The sequence below is a fragment of the Peromyscus eremicus genome, chromosome 23 (genome assembly GCF_949786415.1).
Source record: "Peromyscus eremicus chromosome 23, PerEre_H2_v1, whole genome shotgun sequence".
Lineage (NCBI taxonomy): Eukaryota > Metazoa > Chordata > Mammalia > Rodentia > Cricetidae > Peromyscus > Peromyscus eremicus.
Window position 1 is genome coordinate 37,065,039 of NC_081438.1, and position 24,942 is coordinate 37,089,980.

Below are 24,942 nucleotides of genomic sequence, written 5' to 3' on the forward strand. Positions count from 1 at the left end.
CGGACTCAGGCGTGGCCCTGAGCCGTGGAGTATCCCTTCTTGTTAATCACCTGACAGAGGAAACCCCCTGACAAGAAACTACGGAGGCTGACTGGGGAGGCCACTCTCAGGCTTCACACCCCAAACACCTGGGGGTTTCCAACAGAATGACAGCCTGCATTTCAGGCTTGAAAACCGAACAAAACTTTATATTGCGTTATGACCGGCATACGGAAAGCCTGTCCTTACATCTTCTCAGGCTGTAACAACAATCCTCAGAGGGTGATGTAAACTGAAGGAGTGGAGCGTCCTCACCTTGTGTGAGCTTGGCCGGCTGTGAGAGGGTGGCTGTGCATGCTGCTGGCTGACGCTGTGTGCTCCTGCTTCACGGGTGCCATTGCTAGGCTGGGACTTCCCCGGTCTGGCAATTGTCAAATTCACTCTCTCCCCACTGGCCTGGAGAAGACATTCATCACTGCCCATCATACATGATGTTTGTGCCTTAGAGATCTTAGTGGAACTCCTTCTCCTCTGCCCTCCCCTCCCCTCCCCTCTCTCCTCTCTTCTCCTCACTGAGGCAGGTTCTCATTAAGGAACACAGGCTAGAGGCTCCTGCCTCAGCCCCATGAATGCTGCAGGATACAATGCCTGGGGACACTGTAACTCCCTGTGCACTTCTTAGTCACGGCACCAAAGCCTCATCTGGGCAGTCACTACCTGGTGGCAGAAGGCGGCTAATATTTTCAAAACACTGAAACACACACACACACATGCATGGAAACACACACACACACACACACACACACACACACACACGCATGGAAACACACACACACACACACACACACACACACGCACATGCATGGAAACACACACACACACACACACACACACACACACACACACACGCATGGAAACACACACACACACACACACACACACACACACACACACACACACACGCACCTTTAAGAGTTAAATTATTTGGAGGCTTGTGGTCCGCTGTCTGTGTTTCAAACATCAAGGTTCACACATTATTACACTTGAGGTCATGCTGTCCTCGCTCTTTAAAGCACATCTGACTTACCCGATGATTCTTCTCTGTCATCACCACAAACCTCCAACTTTACTATTTCTCCTACAGAAATTCACAGCCTGCTTTAAGGAACTGTGATGGGAAGTAGAAACCTTCACTGTGATTAAAATTACTGATGGTAAGGAATTCCTTTATGGGCTGGAAAGGTGGCTCAGAGGGTAAAGGCACACTGCCACACCCGATGATCGACGCTCAGTCCCTGAGGCCTCCGTAGTGGAAGAATAGAGCTAGCCACAGCAAATCATCCTCTCATCTCCACACACACCGTGGCGGCACACCCAGACACACACGCCACTTAGTAAATATAAAGATAGCCTCACTTTTGGTTCTCCGATTGGAGAGTAAGTGAGAGACAACTCTATGCATTCGCCACTTCAGTAGCATCTCCAGGGTCCAACAGGTAAATGCTGAGGTGACCTGAATCAGAGTCCTGACATTTACAGCCTGATGACCTCACCATACTGTGGGGAGTGCCAATGGCTACCTGGGATTTTCTTTCAATACACACTCACGGCCATTGCTGTTAACACCTGAGAGCCCCCCATCAGAACTGCAACTTCCCTTGAAAAGGACTTGGACACGCTTACTGGAGTAAACTCTTGCTCTCTGGAAAGATGCAAAGCTGCGGAGCCTACACTGTATAAACACAAGTCCCAGCGCACACGGGGACACAGGTTTTAGGAAAACAGTCAACAACAACCCCACACTAACACAGCTCTATGTGGGGGAGTTCTAGGCAGTAGTGTGGAGTCTGAAGACTTTATAGAACCATGGACGGCCCTGCATTCCGGGGTGCCAATGCAACAGTCAGCCACGTGACTGACGGTCCAGGCTCGGTGTCAGGCGTTTACCTGAATGATCTGGGCAGCGAGCTCTGGGGTCCCGTGCTTCAGGTCGTGTCCGTTGATGGCCAGGACCCGGTCATTGCTGTTGAGCCTGCCATCCTGCGCCGCCAGCCCCCCTTCCAGAAGGTCAAGAATAAAGACGCCCGGCTCATCTGTCCTGCGGACTAATTTAATCCCCAGCTGCTCTGCCGAGTCGCGTTTGTGAAGCATCACTTGGAAGACCTCGTCCCGAGGGGCACTGCCGTCCGCATGGCTGTGTGCTCGGCTGCCGAAGCGCCTCTCCCGCAGCACGGTGAGCTGCAGCATGCCGCAGGGCTGGGAAAGCACGGCCCGGGCATAGTTATGGGACACATTGCTGATATCGTATTTGTTGACCTAAAACAACAAACGAACACACAAAACCCCTAGGACCAATGCACGGCAAAATTTCATTTTCCTAACTTGCAGAAATGTCTAGATGACATCTCCAAAGGAAACCAATACGGAGAAAATGCCAGAGGATCCCTTACCTACAGAGAAAACCACCCTAAAGACTTACAGCATAGAATTTAAAAATGACAAACAGCACAGTGTTGAGGAGTGGTTAGAAACACCAGCGTTGACATTAGAGGCTTCGGTTCTAGTCACTGACAACCTCAGGGGAACAGGGAACTCATCTAGCGCCTGCTCCTATGGCTCTGACTCTACTTCACAGGACCAGGGTGGGAGGGAGCAGGCCGCGTCACGCCAGGGCAAGCCTGAACCCAGCACAGCTCTAGAGGCTGGCGGGCTCAATTCTGCTGGATTTCAAAGCTGCGTTCCCTAATGAAACACATTTACGAGAGACAAAATAAATCGTTTTATTTCTTAAAAAGTTGCATATTCTGAGTGACTTTTAAAGTATGTAATTACAATTCCATCCTAATTATCAGCATACACATATAATACATATTTAATATGCTGAGTGTAATTCAACATTCATGTACTCATTACAATGTACAGCCTTGATACAATTACAATGACTGATCTTTGAATATGTAACATCACTTAGGAAAATAGTCCAGCTTCAATTATCCACCTAGGAGGTGAGCATAATTTTCCTACTTATCACAATTAGAGCTCTTTGAATCTATCCGAGATAAAACCAATGTTCGCCGAGCATCACTAATGAGACAGCTCTGGGTTAGGAATGTATGATCACCTGGAATCCTCAAGGCTCCCAAACATTAAGCAAGGCCTTCCCCTTCTTACATATCTGACTGAGATCGACAGTTCTATCTTTTTGAATTTGGGCTGCTTTCTTTCTTTTGCTTATTTTCTGGGTTTGATAGTTTTGAACAATACTACCTTGAATTTTTTTGGTTTGGGTCTATGGATACCTTTTAAAATTCAGTCATCAAACTTGCAGGCATACATACGAGTTTATATTCTCTCATGTTTTTAACATTTATGCAGGCTTTGACAGATAACTAACATTGGCCCGAGACCGGAACGCCAAGGAATGTTCCAGAAAAACGGGCTGACAGACTCATGGGTCCATCATCATTTCAGTTGTCCAGCTGAGCGTGGATTATTGCCACGTTCACATTTTCCATCTTCAGACAGTCACAAAGGACACAATGCCTGGCTGAAATACAGCTCTGCATTTCAGCAGTATGCAAGCACGCAGCCTACTTTCTCTGTAAAGCAGGACGGGGAAGACTCAACTATGAAAAGATTCATTCTCCATGAATGCATGGTTGCCAGTGAAAGTCAGAGAAAAGATTTCTTGATTTTGTAAAAGGAGCACAAATAGTAAACTATCATGCATTTTGACTATGGTTTTTGTTGTTCACCAACACAATGTAAATCATTGATGTTTCTGATCAAACTAAAAGTATTTTATTTTTAATGTTCTAAAAGCGGGATCACTTTTAATACTAGGGACATACTTTATAAAGAGTGGCATTTTTTCTTTAAAACTGCTCAAAAGGCTGCATGTGGGTCTCTGAAGAGGTGCATAAAGCCGGGAGAGCACAGGCCCCCTTTGTAAAGATTACTTCAGTGAATATGTGCTGTGTGTCTTCCTATATGCACTTTGTTAAATGTGGGAAAATCTAGTCCTTCCTGTTGACTGCGTGTTTACTAAGAGAAGAAAAGCACAGTGTGGTTCACTAGTCTGCAAATGAACCACCTTACTGCTTGGGGATTTTCAAACACGGCACACTATGTTAAAAAGAAGACAAAAAAAAAAAAAAAAGACAAAAGTATATACTTAAATCACCACTAGGAAGGCCAGATGGGGAGAGAGAACAGTATGAGGGCTGCCGTAGAGACAAGGGGTCAGATGCCCGGGAGGGGTGGACCTGGGGAAAGAGCTGTGAGAGTCCCTCTAAATACAGGGCACGAGCTAGGAACGGAGGCGTGCGTGCAGGCAGCGTGTCCTCACAGTGGGGCCAGCCTTGAGCAGCCAGCACACCAACACAGACCGGCGGCCCAGATCCAGTGCACAGAAACGACAGGCCAGAAACTGACTTCCAAAAACAATTTGAAAGCTCAGTCTGTCTCAGCTCTACAGTGGCCCTGGGAGGGTTTGGGGTGTGGGCTTGAAAAGAAAGCCACACATGGTCACGGCTGGACACACCAACCCTGCTGCCCTGCAGCCTGGCCCCTACCTGCTTTGCTCTGATCCAGGAGACGGCTAGTCTCAACAGGATGTCACAGCCAAGTTCACTCCTCTGCCAGTCCACTAGGGTCGAACTTCATCAACACCGCACTATTTGTGGTGGATTCCGTGCGCCAAGTGTGATGTAAAGCAAGGGAGCAGGGTGCGGAGAATGGCTGAACAGTTTACAGGTGAGGGCAGGCTGAGGAAGGCTGGCTTCCGGGACGGAAGGACGCTCTCTAAGGGCAGGACAGACTTTTACTTTTAAATGTGTCCCCAGCAGCTGACCTGGCACGCCACAGGAAAGGGACGAATTGTTAGGAAGTGAGGCTGCATGAAGCACCTGGGCCTGGACCGTGACCGTCCGAGGCAAGTGTGGGTTACAGCGGCATTCCCCTCAAGTGAACAAGCTGGACTCCCGCATTCCCCTCAAGTGAACAAGCTGGACTCCCGGGAGGAGCGCGGGAGACAAGCTGCTGCTGGATGGAGAGCGTGGCACCAAACTGGGAATGAAGTGGTGAAGGCCTAGACTAGAGAGGTAGCAGGGAGGAGGGAGGAGGGAGGAGGGAGGAGGAAGGAGGGAGGAGGGAGGCCTCTGCAGATCCCAGCGGAGGACCAAAGAGGGTCGAGAAAGGCCCTTGTGCTTGGGCTCCGGGAAGGCGTTTTCCCCGTTTGTATTTTTCTCCTAGAAACTATCCTTTTTTTCTTTTCATCTCACAGTGACTCAAAGGCCCAGGGCGGTCTTCCCACAGACCCCGGCTCTGTGAGACAGGACACCGGCTGTCCCACCTCTGCAGTGATGCTCTCTAATAAAGAGAATAACTGGTCCTGTGCTGCTGCTTCCAGGACCGTTTCTTCCCGGAGGCAGCACTCAGGGAGGACACCACAGAGGAGTGACTGAAAACCTGGAGCTGGACGCTGGCAGGCATCGTGGAGTAAGAGACAGGAATCTTACCTAACATTCTGAGCTACAATCTTGTTTACCTCAGGCTGAGGTGTAGCTCAGTGGCAGAGTGCTTGCCTAGCATCACATGGAATCCCCAGGATGATGAGAAAAAAAACATCATCAGCAACTGGTGCTGTGCGGGTCTGTCTTCCACATTCCAGCCATCAGTAAACGCAAGGATCAGACATGCAGGGAGGGGCTGGATGGAAACTGGGTATGAAATAAAACCAGTGGGAAAGAGACAGCTAGCCTGCTCAATGGTGTCGCTGGAACGGCCATCAAGAGTCCAAGCCAGGAGTGTCAGTGTCAAACAAACCCAGAGAGCCCTGCCCCAAGTGTCCGGCCACACACGGGACTGAAAACTCAAATAACACACAATCCCTGACCTGTTCTGTACACACAAAGAGCAAAGCTACAATCTCAGCACCTGAGAGGCTGAGGCCAGCCTGGGTCAGAGAGAGTTTGAGGCTAGCCTGGGCTACTTAAAACAGCCTGACTCAAAAAACAAAGCATAACAAAATTCAAATAAAGATAGCTGGGTATGGTGGCACACACCTTTAACCCCAGCACTCAGGAGGCTGAGACAGGTAAATCTCTATGAGTTTGAGGCCAGCCTGGTCTACTCTCAGGTTCTAGGCCAGTCAGAGCTACATAGTCTCCAAAAAATAAAATAAAATAAATAAAAAACCCCAGCAGAACCAACTTTTGTATAACCAGGGTTCTATAATATCACAGTTGTCTAAGTTGTAAAACAAAAGGGCACAAGCTAACAGAGTGGTAGAGCTGTTGTTACCTGAAGAATCTGGTCTCCGGCAAGGAGCCTTCCATCTCGAGCGATGACCCCATCCCGGTAGACTTCCTGGATGACGATGTTGATCAGTGGCGTCTCATTGCCGCCCACGATGCTGATTCCTAACTGGATGTAAGGGTTAGAGCGGAGGATCTCGATGGTGGTGATCTCTCCTTCTGGTAAACTGAGTGGCTGTTGTCCAGCTGCCAAGTAAAACAAGAACAGCGGATGTTCAGACTCTCCCCGGCTCAACACGGGATCTTGTAGGTGAACAACAACTAACCAATAAAACACGGTTAAAACTAGCCCAGCTCTCTTCTTCCACCAACGCTCAGTAACCATTGATAAATAATTACTATGTACAAGGTCACCAGGGAACACACATTAACAGAAAGCCACCGTGCTCCCAGCGATGATGCCTGGGCCATGAAAGAAGAACAGACCGTGCAAGGCCGCAGACGGAAAACTCTGGTCTGGTGGGGAATCCCAGAGGAGCTGAGGAAGGCCACCGCTGCACTGAGCCCTGAGGGGCAAAAAGCAACACAGCCGTGTCAAGACCTATACGAACAGGGAGGGTGACTTATGGTTTCTAAGGGAAATGAGGTCTAGGCGTAAAGGGCCCACCGCCCCAGGCTCTGTGTGTGCCGGGAGCAGGGCTGTGGAGCGGACTCAGAGGACGCATTCCCGCTGTCCCAGCGGAGCTGTCTGAGTTGCCATCTTTCAAGGCTCAGCTTTTTAACCTGTTTTTTTGTTAATGTCCTCGTGTTACAAACATTTCCCTAATAACACAGTGTTTAGGAATAGTGACTATCTGAGCTGCTCTATTGCTTTTGTGGTTTGGCTGTGGATGCTACTGATGCAAGCATGTTTCTCATCACACACGAGAATAGCGGATCCCAGTGGGGAAGGATGGGAGGACCGTCTTCCTCCAGGTTAAGACTCTCTTCTGTTTCTAGACTGCAGCCAGCTAGGGCTGCTCGGTGCAAAGAGAGGATGGAGTGGTATGCAAAGCGTACTCCAGTGCAGCTGTTTAGCCAGGATGTCAGACGGGCAGTGGAGGGCAGTGGAGGAAAGGCAAGGGAGAGCAGAGAACACAGGAAGGGGTGAGTTGCACATACGGTCGGCTGCAGCGCTCTCCTCGAAGGCAGGGTTGTCCAGGCCAGGCTCCTCGGGCCACACAGGGAGAGGCGCAGGTGTCAAGTTCCGCTCGGCAGGCACAATGCCCAAGCAGTCCGTTTCTGGGGGAGAGGTGCCAGGAGGATCCAGTCCAGTGGATCCGTTTTCACCTTCAATCTGTGTTTGAGTTTGACTAGTTTTCCTTCTCTCTAGATCAACTCTCCGGTAAGAGGCTCCAGGACACCTAGAAATAGCAGCAAGTGGTTTTCAGACGGTTTGAAAAGGAAAAGTTGAGGGGGATGAGGGTGTGGGTGGGTTTAGTTAACAGTGTTCACCTTAACAAAGGCATGGCAACTGTTCACGCGCCAAAAGAACCCAAAGAACCCACAGTTCAGCTCCTAATCTTTGTCTAAACTAAGTTCTGACCACTCCACCTGACAGGCCAATTCAGGAAAGACATGAAGACAACTTCAGCTAAAACCTAACGCTCAGGTAGACATCAGTCATCGGGAAACATCCCAAGAGTCACGGCTGTCAGTACAGAGAATGAGTGTAAAATCTGCATCAAACGGTGCTTTTTACAGGCCAGATGTCTTAGCCAGGGGTAGCAATCTGCAGGCTTCTTCATGCAAACGCGCCACTGTGCCTCTCCACACTCGGTGGGCAAGCAGACACAGGAAGCTTTACAACATGCAGCAAGGCCCAACTAAGGCCCAGCCAATCTGCCTTTCGTTAAACACAGGAGACGAAATGTATTTCCCTAATCTGTAAGAACAGAACCTCAAGACATGCTATGCGAGCCGAGTAAGAACTGCTACCATGCTTTATTGAAGCAAACTGTGGGTAGAGGCTCATTTAAACTCAAAAGCAATGAACTCTTAAACAAAGCTTCTCTTGCTGGCCTTCTGGGAAGGGGCCAGAGCACAAGCACAGTCTCTCACCTGAGGCTCTGGCTGGACAAAGCGACAGGTGACATGCAGTGTGAAGGGTGGAGGACAGCGAGGAGCCAAGCCACCCAGACCACAGGCTGAGGGTCACAGGCTTTCAGTCAATGACAGTACTTAAAAATTCCAAAATTTGCACCATCACAAAGAACAGGGCAAGCTCAGTTAAAACTAAAGCTGTCCCAAGCCATAAAGCAGTATGTTTGCCCCAGAAATGACGTTTTTTTAACTTTAAACCCTGCTTTCAGGCTGTGTCCCTGTGATGGAGGGACACAGCCGAGTCTCCACTCTGCACTGCTGTGCAGTACTCCAGGGACTGTTATCAAAAACACCCCCCAAATATTTTTGAAAACGAGACCAAGGAACACAAGGCCTTTGTCAAAGATGTCGGTTAATTAGAGACACATTTGAAAGCTACCTTGAAGTGGTAGCAATACAGTGTTGTGACTGAAAAGATGGGTTCAAATTCGAGTTCCATAAATCCAAGAACTAATGAACGGGATCACACTGGATTAAAGAGCTTCTCCCCAGAGAGGAGACAGTGTGAGGAGGAGCCTACAAATGGGGGAAAATCTTTATCAAGAACACATCAGCTAGGTATTTCATATTTAGAATACAAGAGTAAGTTTAAACACCAAACTCTTAAATCATCGATGAATAAATGGGCCGATGAAAAAAATAGGTAGTTCCCACAAAACCAACACAAATGGCCGTTATTACTCAAAAAAAGTGTTGAGCATCCTCATGGGCCATGGGTAGAAATGGCTCAGATTGCTTCTCACCGACTAAGAATGGCTTCCACCAAAAACAAGTGTCAGGTGTGGAGAGACAGGGGCTTTGATTTGTGCAGTCACAGTGGGGGTCAGTGTTGAGGTGCCTCAACCACACACACACACACACACACACACACACACACACACACACACACACCATAAACCAACAAAAGGAACAAGTGAAAAACCAAACCCAGGTACACCACTCTTCATACACACCCAAAACACCTGACATCAGCACACTGCAGGGCGCCTGCACATCCATGATTATTGCTGCATTAGTCACGGTAGCTATGAAATAGAACCAGCCTAGACATCCATCAACAATGAATTAAGGAAATGGTATGTACACCTAATGAAACCTTACTCAGCCATAAAAAATTGAGATCATGACATCCGCAGAAAAATAGATGGAACTAAGATCATAATGTGAAATAAGCGAGATGCAGAAAGACAAATACTGTACGTTTTCTCTCCCATGTAGAATCCCATGTATATACAGGTCATGAGAGTCAAAAGAAGCCATGAGAGGGTAGCCAGAGATCTTAAGGGAGGGGAAAGAGGGCATGTAATCAAATCCATGAGGCATGTAATCAAATCCATGAGGCATGACAGCATGACTATTTGGCAGGAGGGGTGCAACAAGAGACAGGTAGGGAGCCAGGTAGGACAGTCCTGGAGGAACATGAACAGGAACAAAACATAACAGATCATTATATCTACACATGTATGAAAATGCCATGAGAAAACCATTACTCTGATCACTTAAAACATTTTTTTAAAGCCAGGTATGATGATGGTACATGCCTTTAATCCCCGTACACAGGAGACAGAGGCAGGAAGATCTCTGAATTCAAGGCCAGATTTAATTTTCAAAATATATGTCACACACAAGCATCTACATGGTTAACAGCCAGTATTCAATGGCACTGCATGCCTTTAATCCCAGTACTCAGGAGGTCAGCCTGGTCTACGTGAACAGAGTTAGCTGACCTAAGAGCCCTCCAGGGTACACAACACCTATCTTACAGCTATTATATACAGTAGAAAGGAATTTTAAAATGGAAAAGCTAAGCTTGCTAGAGGGAAGAAGTAAGCATGCTCACATTCCCGATGGGACAGCAAACCCTTAACAACAGGAAGCCACCCACAGAACAGGAAAAGCCTAAAATGTATCATCACGTAAAAACGGGAAAATGACTTCGTTCCGCCAGCATCGGGGAGGAAGTCTATAGATAGAACCTTTGGGAACACCATACTTAAACAGGATGGGCCACAGCTCAGGAGACCACAACAGAGCCACCATGCAGGAAGGAGGCAGAGCGGAAGACAGCCAGTCATCAAGGCAGAAAAGAGGGCCCACAAAGAAGTCAGCCAGAGCCAAGTGCTGCGAAAGGACAAACGATAAGACCCCGCGGCCTGGGGTGCGGCCCAGAGCAGAGCTTTTGTCTAGCATGGCTAAGGTCTTAGTTCCAATCCCAGGGACACAATCTTGCAAGACATAAGGACCAAAAAGCGTCAGTCTGGAGACGCGGCAAGGTGGGGAGGTCCACAGGAGGCGGGCAGCAGCTCCGAAGTGCTTTGCTGACACAAGCCTTTCTGTTCTAGCTGGCTCTCTACTGCTGGGGGAAGAGGGTTTATCTCACCTCAGTCTACAGTCCATCACCGAGGGAAGGCAGGACCTGAAGCAGAACCTGCCCAGGGGTGGCACTGCCCACATCAATCCTTAATCAAGAAAATGCCACACAGACTTGCCTCCAGGGCACTGTGATGGAGGCTCCCTCTTCCCACCTAAGCTCAGCTTGTATGAGGCTGGTAAAACACTAACCAGCATACCAAATACATCCTATGAAAAAGAAACACTAGAGATTACAGATGTAAGTGAAAAACAGATTTAGGGCAGCTTGATCAAAACGTGAGTGTGTGAGAATGAGGAGAGGCTCCTTTCCAGTTGTTGGAATGTTCCAGAATCTAGATGACACACAGTACTGGGAATACACAAAGGACAGGCACTGAAGCATACGCTTTCAAGAGGTGAATTCCACACGTGAAATGCACAGCAAAGCTGTTAAAGGCTCAGAGCAGGCTCAAACGGAGAAAAACTCACTTGCTTCACAGCACTGAAGCACAAGGAGGCCGTACTCCGCTAGTCCCCGGGTAACAACCATGATGTACACACGACTCCTGTATCCTTACAACTGTTCTATTAATACACAGGACACTTGAAACTCAGCTAAGCCAACATCACAAGGCAACTGAATTGCAGAGACAGAGTCCAAACACACTCAGATCAGATTTCAAAGGCTTTCAGCTTTTTCCTCAACAGCAATACTAAGTTTATTTGTGTGGAATTCTTTTTAAGTCCTATAAAAACAAACTGAATTTGTTCTATCAACAAGTACTTCAAAACACCATTATGGAATATTAGGGCTAAACAGACCTACGGGATCATTAAAAAACAAAAAAACCAAGATGGGTGTGGTGTAATCCCAGCATGCAAGAGGTGCAGACAAGAGGATCAGGAGTCCAAGACCTTCTCTCAACACACACACACACACACACACACACACACACACACACTCTCTCTCTCTCTCTCTCTCTCTCTCTCTCTCTCTCTCTCTCTCTCTCTCACACACACCCTAAATCATACAACAACAACAAAAACCAAAAGGAAGCTGGGTATGGTGATGCCTTTAATCCCAGCACTGAGGAAGAGGCAGGCAGATCTGAGTTCAAGACCAGAGCCTCCCTCTTTGGAGGGTCTCCAAAGAAACAAACAGAAAAGCCACGCCAGTGCTGGGATAAGGGAGCTTCAGCAAAGTGTTTGCCTTAAAAGCAGAAGATCTGCGTTAGATCCCAGAACCCATATTAAAACAAAGTGGGTGTGGTAGCGCATGTTCACAATCCCGGTGCTGGGATTACCAAAACAGGCAGCCGGGCAGCTCTCTGGAGCTCGCTGGCCAGTGAGAGACCCTGCCTCAAAAAACGAGCAAACCAAATAAAACAAAAATCAGATGGACAGTGCCTAAGAATACCACGTAAGGCTGTCCTCTGGCTCTACATGCACGTATGCACACACACCTAAACAAAGGGACCCCGAACCTCCAGGAGCTAGGTGTGGGACAGGGTCACCCCAGCAGAGTCAGGTGTGGGACAGGGTCACCCCAGCAGAGTCAGGTGTGGGAGAGGGTTACCCCAGCAGAGTCAGGTGTGGAACAGGGTCACCCCAGCAGAGTCAGGTGTGGGAGAGGGTTACCCCAGCAGAGTCAGATGTGGGACAGGGTCACCCCAGCAGAGTCAGGTGTGGGACAGGGTCACCCCAGCAGAGTCAGGTGTGGGACAGGGTCACCCCAGCAGAGTCAGGTGTGGGAGAGGGTTACCCCAGCAGAGTCAGGTGTGGGACAGGGTCACCCCAGCAGAGTCAGGTGTGGGAGAGGGTTACCCCAGCAGAGTCAGGTGTGGGACAGGGTCACCCCAGCAGAGTCAGGTGTGGGACAGGGTCACCCCAGCAGAGTCAGGTGTGGGAGAGGGTTACCCCAGCAGAGTCAGGTGTGGGACAGGGTCACCCCAGCAGAGTCAGGTGTGGGACAGGGTCACCCCAGCAGAGTCAGGTGTGGGACAGGGTCACCCCAGCAGAGTCAGGTGTGGGAGAGGGTTACCCCAGCAGAGTCAGGTGTGGGACAGGGTCACCCCAGCAGAGTCAGGTGTGGGACAGGGTCACCCCAGCAGAGTCAGGTGTGGGAGAGGGTTACCCCAGCAGAGTCAGGTGTGGGACAGGGTCACCCCAGCAGAGTCAGGTGTGGGACAGGGTCACCCCAGCAGAGTCAGGTGTGGGACAGGGTTACCCCAGCAGAGTCAGGTGTGGGACAGGGTCACCCCAGCAGAGTCAGGTGTGGGATAGGGTTACCCCAGCAGAGTCAGGTGTGGGACAGGGTTACCCCAGCAGAGTCAGGCGTGGGACAGGGTCACCCCAGCAGAGTCGGGTGTGGGAGAGGGTCATCCCAGGGAGAGGGTCATCCCAATGGAGTCAGGTGTGTGGGAGAGGGTCACCCCAGGTATTCAGAAGTCGAGGCAAGAGTATCATTTGAGTCCAGGAGTCTAAATCTGGCTTGGGAAAACAAACAACAAAACCTCTTTGTATTGTTGGAGATGGAGCACTCAACAATAATGCAGACGCCAACTGGCATTGGAAGGGGCAACCTAGTGAACACAAGAAACTAGTATAAGACAGTAAGTAAAACCAATCGGCTAGAAATGCACGCGGTATTGAATTAGAACAGGAGATGCATGGTCTGTGTGCTGTGGATATGTGTTGCTATGACCGGTTGATAAATAAAGCTGTATTGGCCTATGGCAGGGCAGGATGGAGCCAGGCGGGAAAATACAAGAGAGAGAGTGGGAGGAGAAAGGAGAGGAAGGAGAGGCCAGGAGAAGATGTGAAATACCAGTGAGCCATGGCCATGGGGCAACTTAGATGAATAGAAATGGGTTAAGTTATAAGATCTAGCTAGCAAGAAGCCTGAGCCACTAGGCCATACAGTTTGTAAATAATATAAGCCTCTGTGTGCTTACTTGTCCGAGCAGCTGCGAGATGTGTGGGACACAGGAAAACTTTGGACTACAGGCCGAGACACACTTTTCCAAGCGGAGCTCTGAGCCCGTAGGTGGTAGGCAGTCAGCCCCAGGCTGCAGGGTGAACCTCCCTTGGGCATCTCTAGGTGCAGGTCCTCCCCAACCCCTGATTAAAATGAAACCAAAGGGCTCAGGTAGCAGCAAAGAGCCCTAACATTGGGGTTTTCCTTTCTTACCGGCTATTCATCTGCTCCATTATTCTGGCTCTCTGAAAAAAATCACATGTAAAGTGACTTGTTCTCCGCTACAGGGACATCATTCCCTGCTACTACGTGCACAGGAGCATTAGAAGCCACAGTGTGGCAGAAGACACTATGAATTATCAGCAGTATTAGTGGTGGTGGCAAGATGGTAAAGGGATGCTTGCTAAGGCCCATGCTATGCCAGGCCCTTCATGAGTCTGAAACAGTGCAAGTGGCTTAGAGTCAAGGAAAATAATAAACAGACAACACAAACAAAAATCAGTGTGACAGACAGCAAAAATGCACATCAAGGGTATCTAAAGCCTCCCCTCCATAAGAGCAATGAGAAGACTGGAGAAATCGTCAGAACCAACTACTTCTGAATTCAGGAAACCAGGCAAAAGGTCGTAGCGGTCTCAAAAGCATTTATTTAAGATAGGTGGTTGGTGGGCTGGTGAGATGGCTTGAGCCGTGCAAACCTGAAGATCTGAGTTCGGATCCCCAGAACCTACGCAACAGCCCAGCACAGGAAGTGGGTGTGTGTGTCACCAGAAACGTGCAAGGCAAGCTAGCCTGGTCTTCACTGCAGTGGATGAAGAGACAGACCCTGTCTGAATCAAGGTCAGAGGTGAGGCCCAACACCTGAGATTGTCCTCTGACCTCCACATGTGTACTGTAGCATGTCTGGACACTTGACGGGCCTCGTTACTAGCCCGAGCTCTTCAGCTGCACGCCAGACTGGAAAGCTGTAGGCCCTCAGCAGCAACCGAGAGCAATGACCAGCAGGTCACAGCACCCTCAACAGCCCCATGCTCACAAGTGTCATTCACAGACCTGTCTGTGGCTTTCCAGAAGACTCCACTTGTACGGCTGCCCAGCAGATCAGCTCAGCACTGGCCCAGTAAAAACAGCCCAGCCACCACAGCAACTTTTGTTAAAAGTTGAGCTGCTGCTGGTGGTACACGCCTTTAATCTCAGCACTAGAAGGTAGAGGCAGGCAAATCTGAGTTTGAGGCCAGCCTGGCCTAGAGTGAGTTCCAGGACAGCCAGGGCTACACAGAGAAACCCTGTCTTGAAAAACAAAACAAAACAACAACCCCCCCCCAAACCCCAAAACTTCTGTCTGGATTGCAGGGGGTGGGGGAGAGCTTGGTAACATAGACCTGTAATGCTTAGGAGGCTGATATCACAAGTTCAAGGCTGGTCAGGGCAACAGAGTAAGTTCAAAGCCAGTATGGGCTCTTGTTCTCAAAATTAAAAACAAAACAAGCCAGAGATCTATAGCTAGAGATCTAGAGTAGAGTAGAGTGCTGACCGAGCAAATCAGGGTCTAGGTTCAATTCCCAGTACTTATAAACACACAAAATAAAGCTAGGCTTGGTGGCCCATGCCTATAATTCCAGGACTTGGAGACTGAGTCAGGACTGGGGGCTCCATGCCAGCCTGGGGTACACAGTAGGGAACCTGCTTCAAAAAACCTGAAGCTCAGTGAGTTGACACATGACAACACGTAAACTGTTCAGTGCTCGGAACAAAATGACGAGTCAGAGAAACAAGTGAGGCCCCCGCACAGGAAAAGACACACTCCAGGGAAACTGACCGAAGGAGGCCTCAGCACTGGACAAAAAGGCAATGACTTAAATTCCAAGGACTAAAGGAGAGCATGTCTGAGCGACTGAAGGCAAACAGAGACTACGTCTCGCTAGCAACCATCGATGAAGAAACATACAGCCTAGCAGAGAAACCCGAGCTGAAGAGCACGATGAATGAGCCGGCAAATTCAGTGACCTCGACAGCACAGCACACACAGCAGTCGGCACACTCCAGAGACAGGCAGGCTGCTTGAGATTATCCAGGCTGAGCGTCTTAGCTTACAGCGGATTTTTCATTTCCTCCTAAGAGACTGAAGCAATGAAAACTGATTTTGAATCTTGCCGTAAACCGGCACACGAGCACACAACTTATTTGCCCCCAAATAAGCATCTGCATGACCCTTCGTTTGGATGTGAGGTGTGGGAGGTGGTAGGAGAGACTAGAAAGGAGATGTGCTCTGCAGACGGTGTTGCTTGGCAACATCTCACAATACAACTGCTGGATCATGCATATTTAGTACAACACAAAAGAATCCAACATTAGTTCTGAGACAAGTAAGAAGCCTACTATGAAGGTGCCCCATGATAGTACTCTGTATGCTAACTTAAGGAAATAAAACATGTATGACTGAAAAAGAAGAAGAAGAAGGAGGGAGAGAGGGAGGGAGGGAGGGAGGGGGAGGAGTGGGGGAGAGAGAGAGAGAGAGAGAGAGAGAGAGAGAGAGAGAGAGAGAGGAAGAAAGAGGCCCAAACTACTATTCATAGTTAGGCCTGACCAAGATTAGCACACTGAAAGTCTCGGGTGGGTGGCTCGGACGCCTGCTGGTGATGGAGACACAGGATGTACAGCTGTGTTACATGCTTTTCCACGGCTCTAGCTAGCCCACTTTCTTGGCCCGTGTTAGACGACATAGCTTGGGTTCAAGCTGTTTCTCAGTAAATCTCCACATTTCTCAAGGTTCAGAAACTTCTTTCCCCCTTCAGTGTGGGAAATTAAACCCACAACCTTGTATATGCTGAGCCAGCCTGCTACTACTGGGCCTCACCCTCAGCTCTGGGTCAACAAAATGTGACGTTCTCAATCCCCATACCTCAGTTTCTCGCTTTTCAATTATTTCTAATGAATAAAATCGGATCCCTTTAGAATGTTGTTCTCTTGGAACAGAAGCCACACGTCCAGTCACGTGCCTATGAAATGCTGACTGCTCCCTACAGCAGAGCAGTGACCAGACTCCACGGTAATGTGGCACACACAAGACAGCAAAGTTGAAGCCTAACCATGTATTACTAACTAGCTCTAAATCTTCATGCACTGTAGAAGGACCACGTTAATCTCCTTTAGCTCCATGATTTTATATGTCACTCTACATGAGACCTGTGACGCACCTGAACCCAGCACGATGTGCAATGCACGTGACCAACGTTGGCCAGAGTCAATACGACCACAAGTTGTTTCAACTGGTGTTGGAAACAAACACATGTATTTCTGCTGCCTTCTGTGAGTCTGCACACATGCGCTATTTACTTATTCATGTGTGTGAGTGCATGTATTATGTGTGGGTGCCCATGAGGAGGTCAGAGGACAACCTGCAGGAGTCAGTTCTCTCCTTCCACCCTGTGGGTTCCAGGGATCAGACTCAGATCGTCAGGCTGAGTGGTAAGTGCTTCTAAGCAATGAGCACGGCACCAGCTCAGGTTTATATATTTTATTTCAGAGGTCAAGTCTTACTAAAATCAAATTGTAAAACTCACCAACTAGTCATACAGATAAATTACTTAGCATTTTAAACAAATGTTTATTAGAACAAAGATCACCCCTAAATATTTATTTTTCTAATTCATACTTCTTATTCAGGCAAGCTTCTCAACACGGAAACTGAAATAGTCAACTCATTTCCACACTTTCCCCCAAGAGAATGGTGGTTCTCACTGTCTGTGAGTTGTTGTTCTGTGGTGTGGTGAGCCTTCACCACTCTTTCTGTCTGTTTTGTTCCAAACAGGTGTTCACTGTCTAGACCAGGCTGGCCTGGAACTCACAGAGATCTGCCCACCGAAAGCATGTGCAACCTCAAATGGCTTCAGCACTCTTAGCTAGACTGACTCCAATGACCAGCCATGCATAATGTTGCAGTACGAACCTTCATGTACCATTTTTCCTGGTATTGGATTTTCTCCTTAGGAAAATAAACTAGACAAAAAAATGTTTGCATTTAGTTTCTTTTTTTAATGCCAAACTCCCTTGTAAAAGGAATCTCATATTATTTCCTGTCACCCATTTGAGTTTAAATTGCATGGTATGATGAAGAAAATATTACTAAGTGGTACTTGTACACTGTGGCTTTCACACTCATGCTTGAGATGTATTATTAAATACAGACCAATGCAACTTATTTATTGCATCTTTTACTTGATTGGTTCATGCATTTACTGATGCTTTTTTTTTTTTTTTTTTACTGTTTTTAATTTCTGGAGACAAAGTCTCACCATGTAGACCAGGGAGAACTCAAATCCTCAATCCCCCTGCCTCAGCATCTCATGTTGGGATTATAGGCACGAGGCACCCTTCCTGACCCGAATGTTTGACTCTCTGTTGTCATCACCCTTTCCAACACTTCCTCAGTTCCTGTGTGTCTCCTTTGAGCTTACCTGTTCTTGAGGTGTGCCTCTAGGTCACAGCGCTGCATCACATCTTGGCACACGGAAGAAAACGGACACAGAACCAGTAATTTGTCTAGGAGTTTATGGACCAGGATGCTGGATTTCTTACACAGCTTGAAATGAAGTCTCTTGCGGTCCAGGGGACAGAAATCTTTGTCTTGTAGGAAGTTTCTGAGGCACTTGTGGCAGAACGTGTGTCCGCAGGGCGTGTCGAGCGGCTGCAGCAGCGGCTGAAGGCAGATGTGGCAGACGAGGTCGTCGTCCACTTCGCCCTGGTAGTTGTACAGGTGGTTCTCTCTTGCCCAGTGCTGCTGGCCACACTCAAAGCACAGGGGGTCCAGGGAGGAGGCCGCGGAGGCCTGCTCCACGGGCGCCATCTCATCACTGGCTGTTCCCATTGTGAGTCGGGCGTGCCCACAGGCTCATGGGTCCAACGGTCGGTCGGGAGTGCGTGTGTAACTACAGCCAAGCACAAACAAACAGAAACAGTGCTGGTTAAGAAAGAGCAAAGGACTGATAAAATATCAGACAAGTTTTCCCTAAGAAACAAGTTTACTGGAAACAAAATAGTAATAAATAATAAAGAAATGAATTTGACAGTTGAGGGACAATGATTCACTCTGCCGAGGTGTGAACAAGGAGAGACCTTGTGAGCCAAAGCAAAGACACCGTGCGTCACCCAGAGCAACTTAAGAACAGCCGACTTCCTCCACTGACTGGAGTCTCCCCCCCACATCCCACTGTCCACTGGGAATCTCAAGGCTAATTAATCAATTACACTGCCTTGCTCCCCCCCCAGCCACTGTCCACTGGGATCTCAAGGCTAATTAATCAATTACGCTGCCTTGCCCCCCCCCCCCCAGCCACTGTCCACTGGGAATCTCAAGGCTAATTAATCAATTACGCTGCCTTGCTCCCCCCCCCTCAGCCATTGTCCACTGGGATCTCAAGGCTAATCAATCCCCCAGTGCACCAACAGTGTGGCTTTCTCATCTCACTTACACCACCTTGGTCTGCTTGAACTGAGCCCTCTACAGCCTCTAATAAAGGCAGTGTTTCTTTTTTTTTTTCCCACGCCCCAAGGCAGTGTTTCTTAAATGCAGTCGAGGATAATTCTGTTTGCCAATTAAAAATAAATCTTTGTTCCACATTATAGGAAAAATACATTTCAAAACATGTATGATTTGAATAATCATAATAATGCAAAATAAAGGGAAAGTCACACCCCACAGCATATAAAAATGACATCTGTGTAAACTCTCTAAACACTTCTTATACCAAAGGAAATAATGCTGCAATTCAATTAAACAGATGAAAGATTATAAATTAGACCCGTCTTGTTAGTCTACACTTAGTTACACACTTGGTCATGTGCATGTGTAACAGAGCAGCTAGCTGGGTGTGCATGCCTTCACTCACACCAGACTCTTTCCACACCCCCATCTGTAGCTGAGGATGCTGTCCTGCTGAAGGTCTTCCGTCCTTCCTGCTAAGGCACTAAGGGTTAAAAACGCACCTGCAAAGGCAGCAGCTCTCTGCCTCCAAAGTGTGCTGAACAGTGAACGCAGGCAGCAGGGCCAGAGAGGACAGTTATGAAACCCTTCCTTAAAACTGCACCTGATGAACACTCTAAGACCTCAAGTCAAGCACCAGATATGATAAGAATGCAGGAGAGAATGAGAAACTGGCATTTAATGCTGTTTGGCTTGGTGGTTGGGAATATTTCAAAAGGGTAAAACAAAACAAACCAACCAACCAACCTGATACTTCTGAGTTGTGACAGGAAGCATCAGTCAGAACAGGGATGCAGGTGTGGGATTAGGGCATCTCAGGAGAGAAGCACACCACAGGAGGCAGGGTGGCCAGAGGGCACACAGCACAGCCAGGCAACAGGAAGCAGGTAAGACATCCCAGCTAAGAACACACTTGGGCAATCTAAACCTGAGAGCCTTCCCCAAGAACAGGAAGAAAGGCACCACGTGGGCTCTACAGTGTCTGCGCTAGTGTCTGCTATCTGAAAAGACACTTATTTACTGTGCACAGACACTCGTGTGTGTGTGTGTGTGTGTGTACACAAATCACACAAAAGGGTACATGTAGAGATCAAAAAACAACTTGTGGGAGTCAATTTTCTTTTTTCTTTTTTGAGACAGGGTTTCTCTGTGTAGTTTTGGAGCCTGTCCTGGAACTTACTCTGTAGATCAGGCTGGCCTCGAACTCACCTGGCGGGAGTCAGTTTTCTTTAACCGTGTGGACCCTGGGGACTAAACTCAGGTTTCCAAGCTTGAGGCAGATGCCTTCATCGGCTGAGCCATCTTGCTAGCCCCATAACTGATATTTTATGTACAGTATTCATTTTAAAAACAACATAAAGTTGGGCAGAGTAGCACACACTCATAATCCTACCACTTGGGAGACTGAGGCAAGTTCAAAGCCAGCCTAGACTACACGGGAAGACCATATATCAAATACACCTACATTAACAAATAAAAACAAACATCAGCATTCTAAGAGATTTAACAAGAACGGCCACGGATTTGGAGCGGGATTCAGGCAGGACAGCCTGACCTGACCTCAGATAAATCATCCTCTGAAAACTAGTAAAATAACAGTAGTCTCGACCCTCGCTCCTTCCGTACTGACATCCGACAGCAAAGACTTCCGGTGGTAGCTGTGAGTCTTGTTCTTCGTCCTCTGACAGAGCAGCTCTTCTGTCAGTGTAGGAAGCATGAGAGAAGGAAAGCATCTGACTCAGGATCCCCACAGCCTCGTCTCCCAGCTCGTCTGCAAGAACACTCACATAGCTTTTGCTCTTCGATGTGACAGTGCTTATTCTAGTTTTCTTCTCCTCACGAAAATATATGGTACTGCTAGCCTCCCACACAATGACTAAGAAAACACTTAAGACCATTGTGTTTTAGCTGTTCCCTAAGCCTCTAAATATCTTCAGTTCCTTATTTTCATTTTCTCACAACATTTTTTCATGAGGAAAATTAACATAGTAACAACTGCATTGTCTCCACCCACCAAACATGTCTTTGCTGCCACCGAACAATGCTCACTCAAAACTGGACTTAGCACAAGCAGTCAGGAGCACAGAGCGAGTCTGGGGGGAGGGGTCAGGTCCTTGCTGGCCACTGACCAGACTCAGGACCTAACTTCTCTGCCTGCCAGGTGCTGGCAATGGCCCGTCTGAAGAGCAGTGAGCACTGCAGGCCCTGCTTAAGCATCAGCCATGAATAACAATAAAGCTGCAGAACCAGCCTGTCATTTGCTCTGGCAACTTACACTAACAATTTACAATTACTAGGAAAGGAAAACCCAAGTTCTTCCTCACTTCCAAAGGGTGGATGGTGAACTACATGATTTCAGCAAGAGAAGTACTTCATGAGGTGAGTTTTGAGCAAAGGAAGGCGGCCTGGCCCCTCTTCCCAGTTCCTACTGCTCCCAGTCTGCCAGCCTAGCAGGTCCTTGCCCTCACCTTTGCGAGTCCACTGGGAGCCTTACACACTTCAGACTCGGCCACCTGTCTGAGTGTCCCTTAAGGGCCCCTGCGCTGGGAGCTTGGTCCCAGCGTGATGGTGTTGGGGAGTGCCTGGTGAATGCGGTCAGATCACTGAGGACACACCCTGGGAAGAGTTGAACACAATCCTCACAAGACCCTGGCTAGTTCCCACAGAAGTGAGTGGGTCCAAGAACAAGCCTGGTCCAGAATTTCTCTGGTTTCCCACCTCATCATGTTACCAACTTCTTGTCCTTTCTCTACTGTTCTGTAACCGGAGACAAACGGCTAGGGCTGTTTCTCCTGAACCTTTTCTGCCTTTATAAAGTAGTCAGTTTCAAGGATTTTGTTACAATCACAGAAAGCAGACTTGAGAGGTTTTTTTTCCTATCTGCTAGGTCTACCACAGAGGAAACAGCCCAGTACATCCTGAAGAAGGGCTGGAGAGATGGGGCAATGGTTAAGAGCCTTCCTGCTCTGGAAGAGTTCTTGGCTCTGTCCCCACCACCCACCCGGTGGCTCTGAGGCCCTCTTCTGGCCTCTGCAGAAACTGCACACACATACGCGCTGGCAAACATCTGTAGCTACCAATTAGGTTACATGGGAAACATCTGTAGGCCCTGTGACTCACCAAGGCCCAGCACCTAAGAAAACCCTCTCCTCTCACCCTCCTGGCAAATTCTTTCTCAGCACGCCCTCCTCTGTGGAGTCTCCTCTCGGAATCCCGCCAGCTCTGTGGCCTCTTCACACACCTTCATCTTAACAACTTCTATATGGTGTGTATCTCATCTCTTTCTGGAAGGGAAAGGCAGTGTCTTTTTTTTTTTTTTTTTAACTTTGGGGGTAATTTTTACTAAATTGGTTGACAATTTCTGATTTTTCTCTCTCCCACCCTTTTTATCTCCCTCCCACTGTAATCCCCACTCCTCCCTACCAGCCCCCTTCCCACATTCCTGATTTTGCTTCATTTTGTGACCCACTGAGTTTAACCAGGGTCATCTGTGTTTAGAACTGTCCGTTGGCGCCCGGGTGGATCATCAGTGACACACAATTAAAGGCATCAGCTACACCTCCTCCCGAATCCCTCAGTAGCCAACAGCTCTGTAGGGAGGGGTGGGCTCCGTGAGCCCCTCCCCAATCCAGGGCTGACTGCTGGCAGGCCCCATGCTGTGCAGGCCCATGGCAGGCAGCCACAGTGCGGGAAATCCTGACTGCACTGAGATGTGATGCAGAGAGCGCATTTCACAGCCTCCTTCTCCTTCTGGCTCTTACAGGCTTTCCCGTCCCCTTCCACAATGTCCCTGGAGCCTTTAAGAAGGGAGGGGTGGTGTAAACGTCCTGTTTAGGGATGAGCACTCAACTGTCACTCACTCATTGCGCACCTTGAGCAGACTTGTGTCTGCATTCACTGGCTTTCACTGCCAAGCGAAGCCTCTCTGATTCAAGGTGGGAGTGGCACTTGTCTGTGGCTGTAAACATAAACATTTAGAAGGCAGCCTGGTGCCATATCAGTTTTGCTAAACAACAGCCGTTAAGTTCCCCCATTTCCACTCCTTGGCACATACTGTGTACTAAGAGAAAACTTATGTGAGCCTCAAGTGTGTGACACTACGGGAGGAGACTGGGGTTCCACAGAGCAATGAGCATGCTCGAGCTGACCCTGCAATTCACAAAGAACAAGTAAGAATGCTGCTCCTGTATCGCAAAGGCTAAGAAACATGTTCCCCACGATGCCAACACTGAGCTCCCCTTACAGCTCACACTGCAGGTCAGCTTTGACAGCTGCCTCTCATGAAGCAGTGATTGTGAAACGGTCTGACCTCAAAATCTCTTTAGCCACTCTGGGAGTTCAGCAGTGTAAGAAAACAAAACCAAACATCACAACTACCACGGGACGCGGCAACCACGCCCCTGTGCATTGCCGCAGAGAAGCTCACACACTCGCTTCCCACAGAAACCTGCACAGGAATGGTGAAGTGACTCCACTTGTAACAAGAGCAGACAGGAACGAGCCTCAGACCCTTCAACAGCTGACCAGCTGAGCCAACTGTGACACATTTGTACCATGCACTACTACTCGGCAATAAAAAGGAACAGACACAACCCACTGAATCTCTAGACTAAGAGTGTCAGAGGGGTTGATACTAAAGTTACATTCGGCTGGGTGGTGGTGGCACACGCCCTTAATCCCAGCACTCGGGAGGCAGAGCCAGGTGGATCTCTGTGAGTTCGAGGCCAGCCTGGTCTACAGAGCGAGATCCAGGAAAGGCGCAAAGCTACACAGAGAAACCCTGTCTTGAAAAACCAAAAAGTAAGGTGTTAGGAAAGTGGTCTGATCTTGGGAAAGGGGGATGGATGGTGCTTGCAGAGCACTGGCAGCTCTTCTTTCGGAAGGGCCTCTTTTCAAAGGAATAAAAACTGAAAAGAGCAAAATGTTGGGATGAGCCCTGCCTGCTACAGGTCAGATCTTAGAAGGTCCCTGAAAGGTCCATGCGGCAGAGCTCGGGCCCTCAGCGTGGTGCTGGCGGAAGCCGGCCGGCCGGTCCTTTACAAGGTGGTCCCGTGGTGCCCTGGCCCTTCGTCCCCTGCTTCCTCACCACAGGGCAAGTGCTTCTGCTCTACCCAGAGTGACTCGCAGCAGCCAGAAGTCTAGCCGTGAAACTGTTAAAAGACTGAAGTAACTACCTCAGGCATTTGCATGGTAACAGGGAATTGAATGACGCACCGGTGGAGGAGGCCTTCTCCCTCTATCTGAAGAAGCCTCTGGATCCTCGGCTGCAGACATGTTACATGGGAGCATGTTACATGGGAGCTTCCGATACCGTCTACCCCTTACCGCCGTTTACCCTACCATAGTACTCAGAACTGGAAGCCATCAACTTTAAGTTCCGACAATTCCACACTTAGAGTTTTCTCACTTCTGTACACAAAATTTATCTCCTGTCCCTTTCAGTAATATTTGAGAAATCATTTCAAGTATCTGAAAAATCATTTTAGACTTATTCTTAAGTTACTACTTGTCATTCGATGTATCCCTATTTAATAATCTACAAAATGACTCAACTACACAAAGATGCTAGACACTCTGAAACTGAAGGCAGCGCTCTGCCAGCTGGGTAACTAGGTCACTGCATAGCGAGGTTTTTCATTCATCACATTTACCAAGCGTCCACTGAGTGATACAGTGGAGCACAGGTACCCTGGAGCCCTGGCTTCCTGTCTTTAAACATCAGCTGTGCCCAGACAGTTCTGGATCATACTCAC

The 24,942-nt window shown here is 48.5% G+C and overlaps 1 protein-coding gene across 1 annotated transcript in view; it reads right to left on the reverse strand.

Annotated features, from left to right (window-relative positions):
* Window positions 1–24,942, reverse strand: part of Lnx2 (ligand of numb-protein X 2) — a 65,759-nt gene that overhangs the window by 12,157 nt on the left and 28,660 nt on the right. Inside the window, exons 2-6 of the mRNA XM_059249820.1 lie at window positions 18,165–18,635; window positions 7,398–7,639; window positions 6,283–6,482; window positions 1,927–2,295; window positions 295–435 (exon numbers count right to left, since the gene is read on the reverse strand). Of these exons, the coding sequence (XP_059105803.1) occupies window positions 295–435; window positions 1,927–2,295; window positions 6,283–6,482; window positions 7,398–7,639; window positions 18,165–18,574 (1,362 nt within the window). The 5' untranslated portion in view covers window positions 18,575–18,635. The remainder of the gene's footprint in view (window positions 1–294; window positions 436–1,926; window positions 2,296–6,282; window positions 6,483–7,397; window positions 7,640–18,164; window positions 18,636–24,942) is intronic.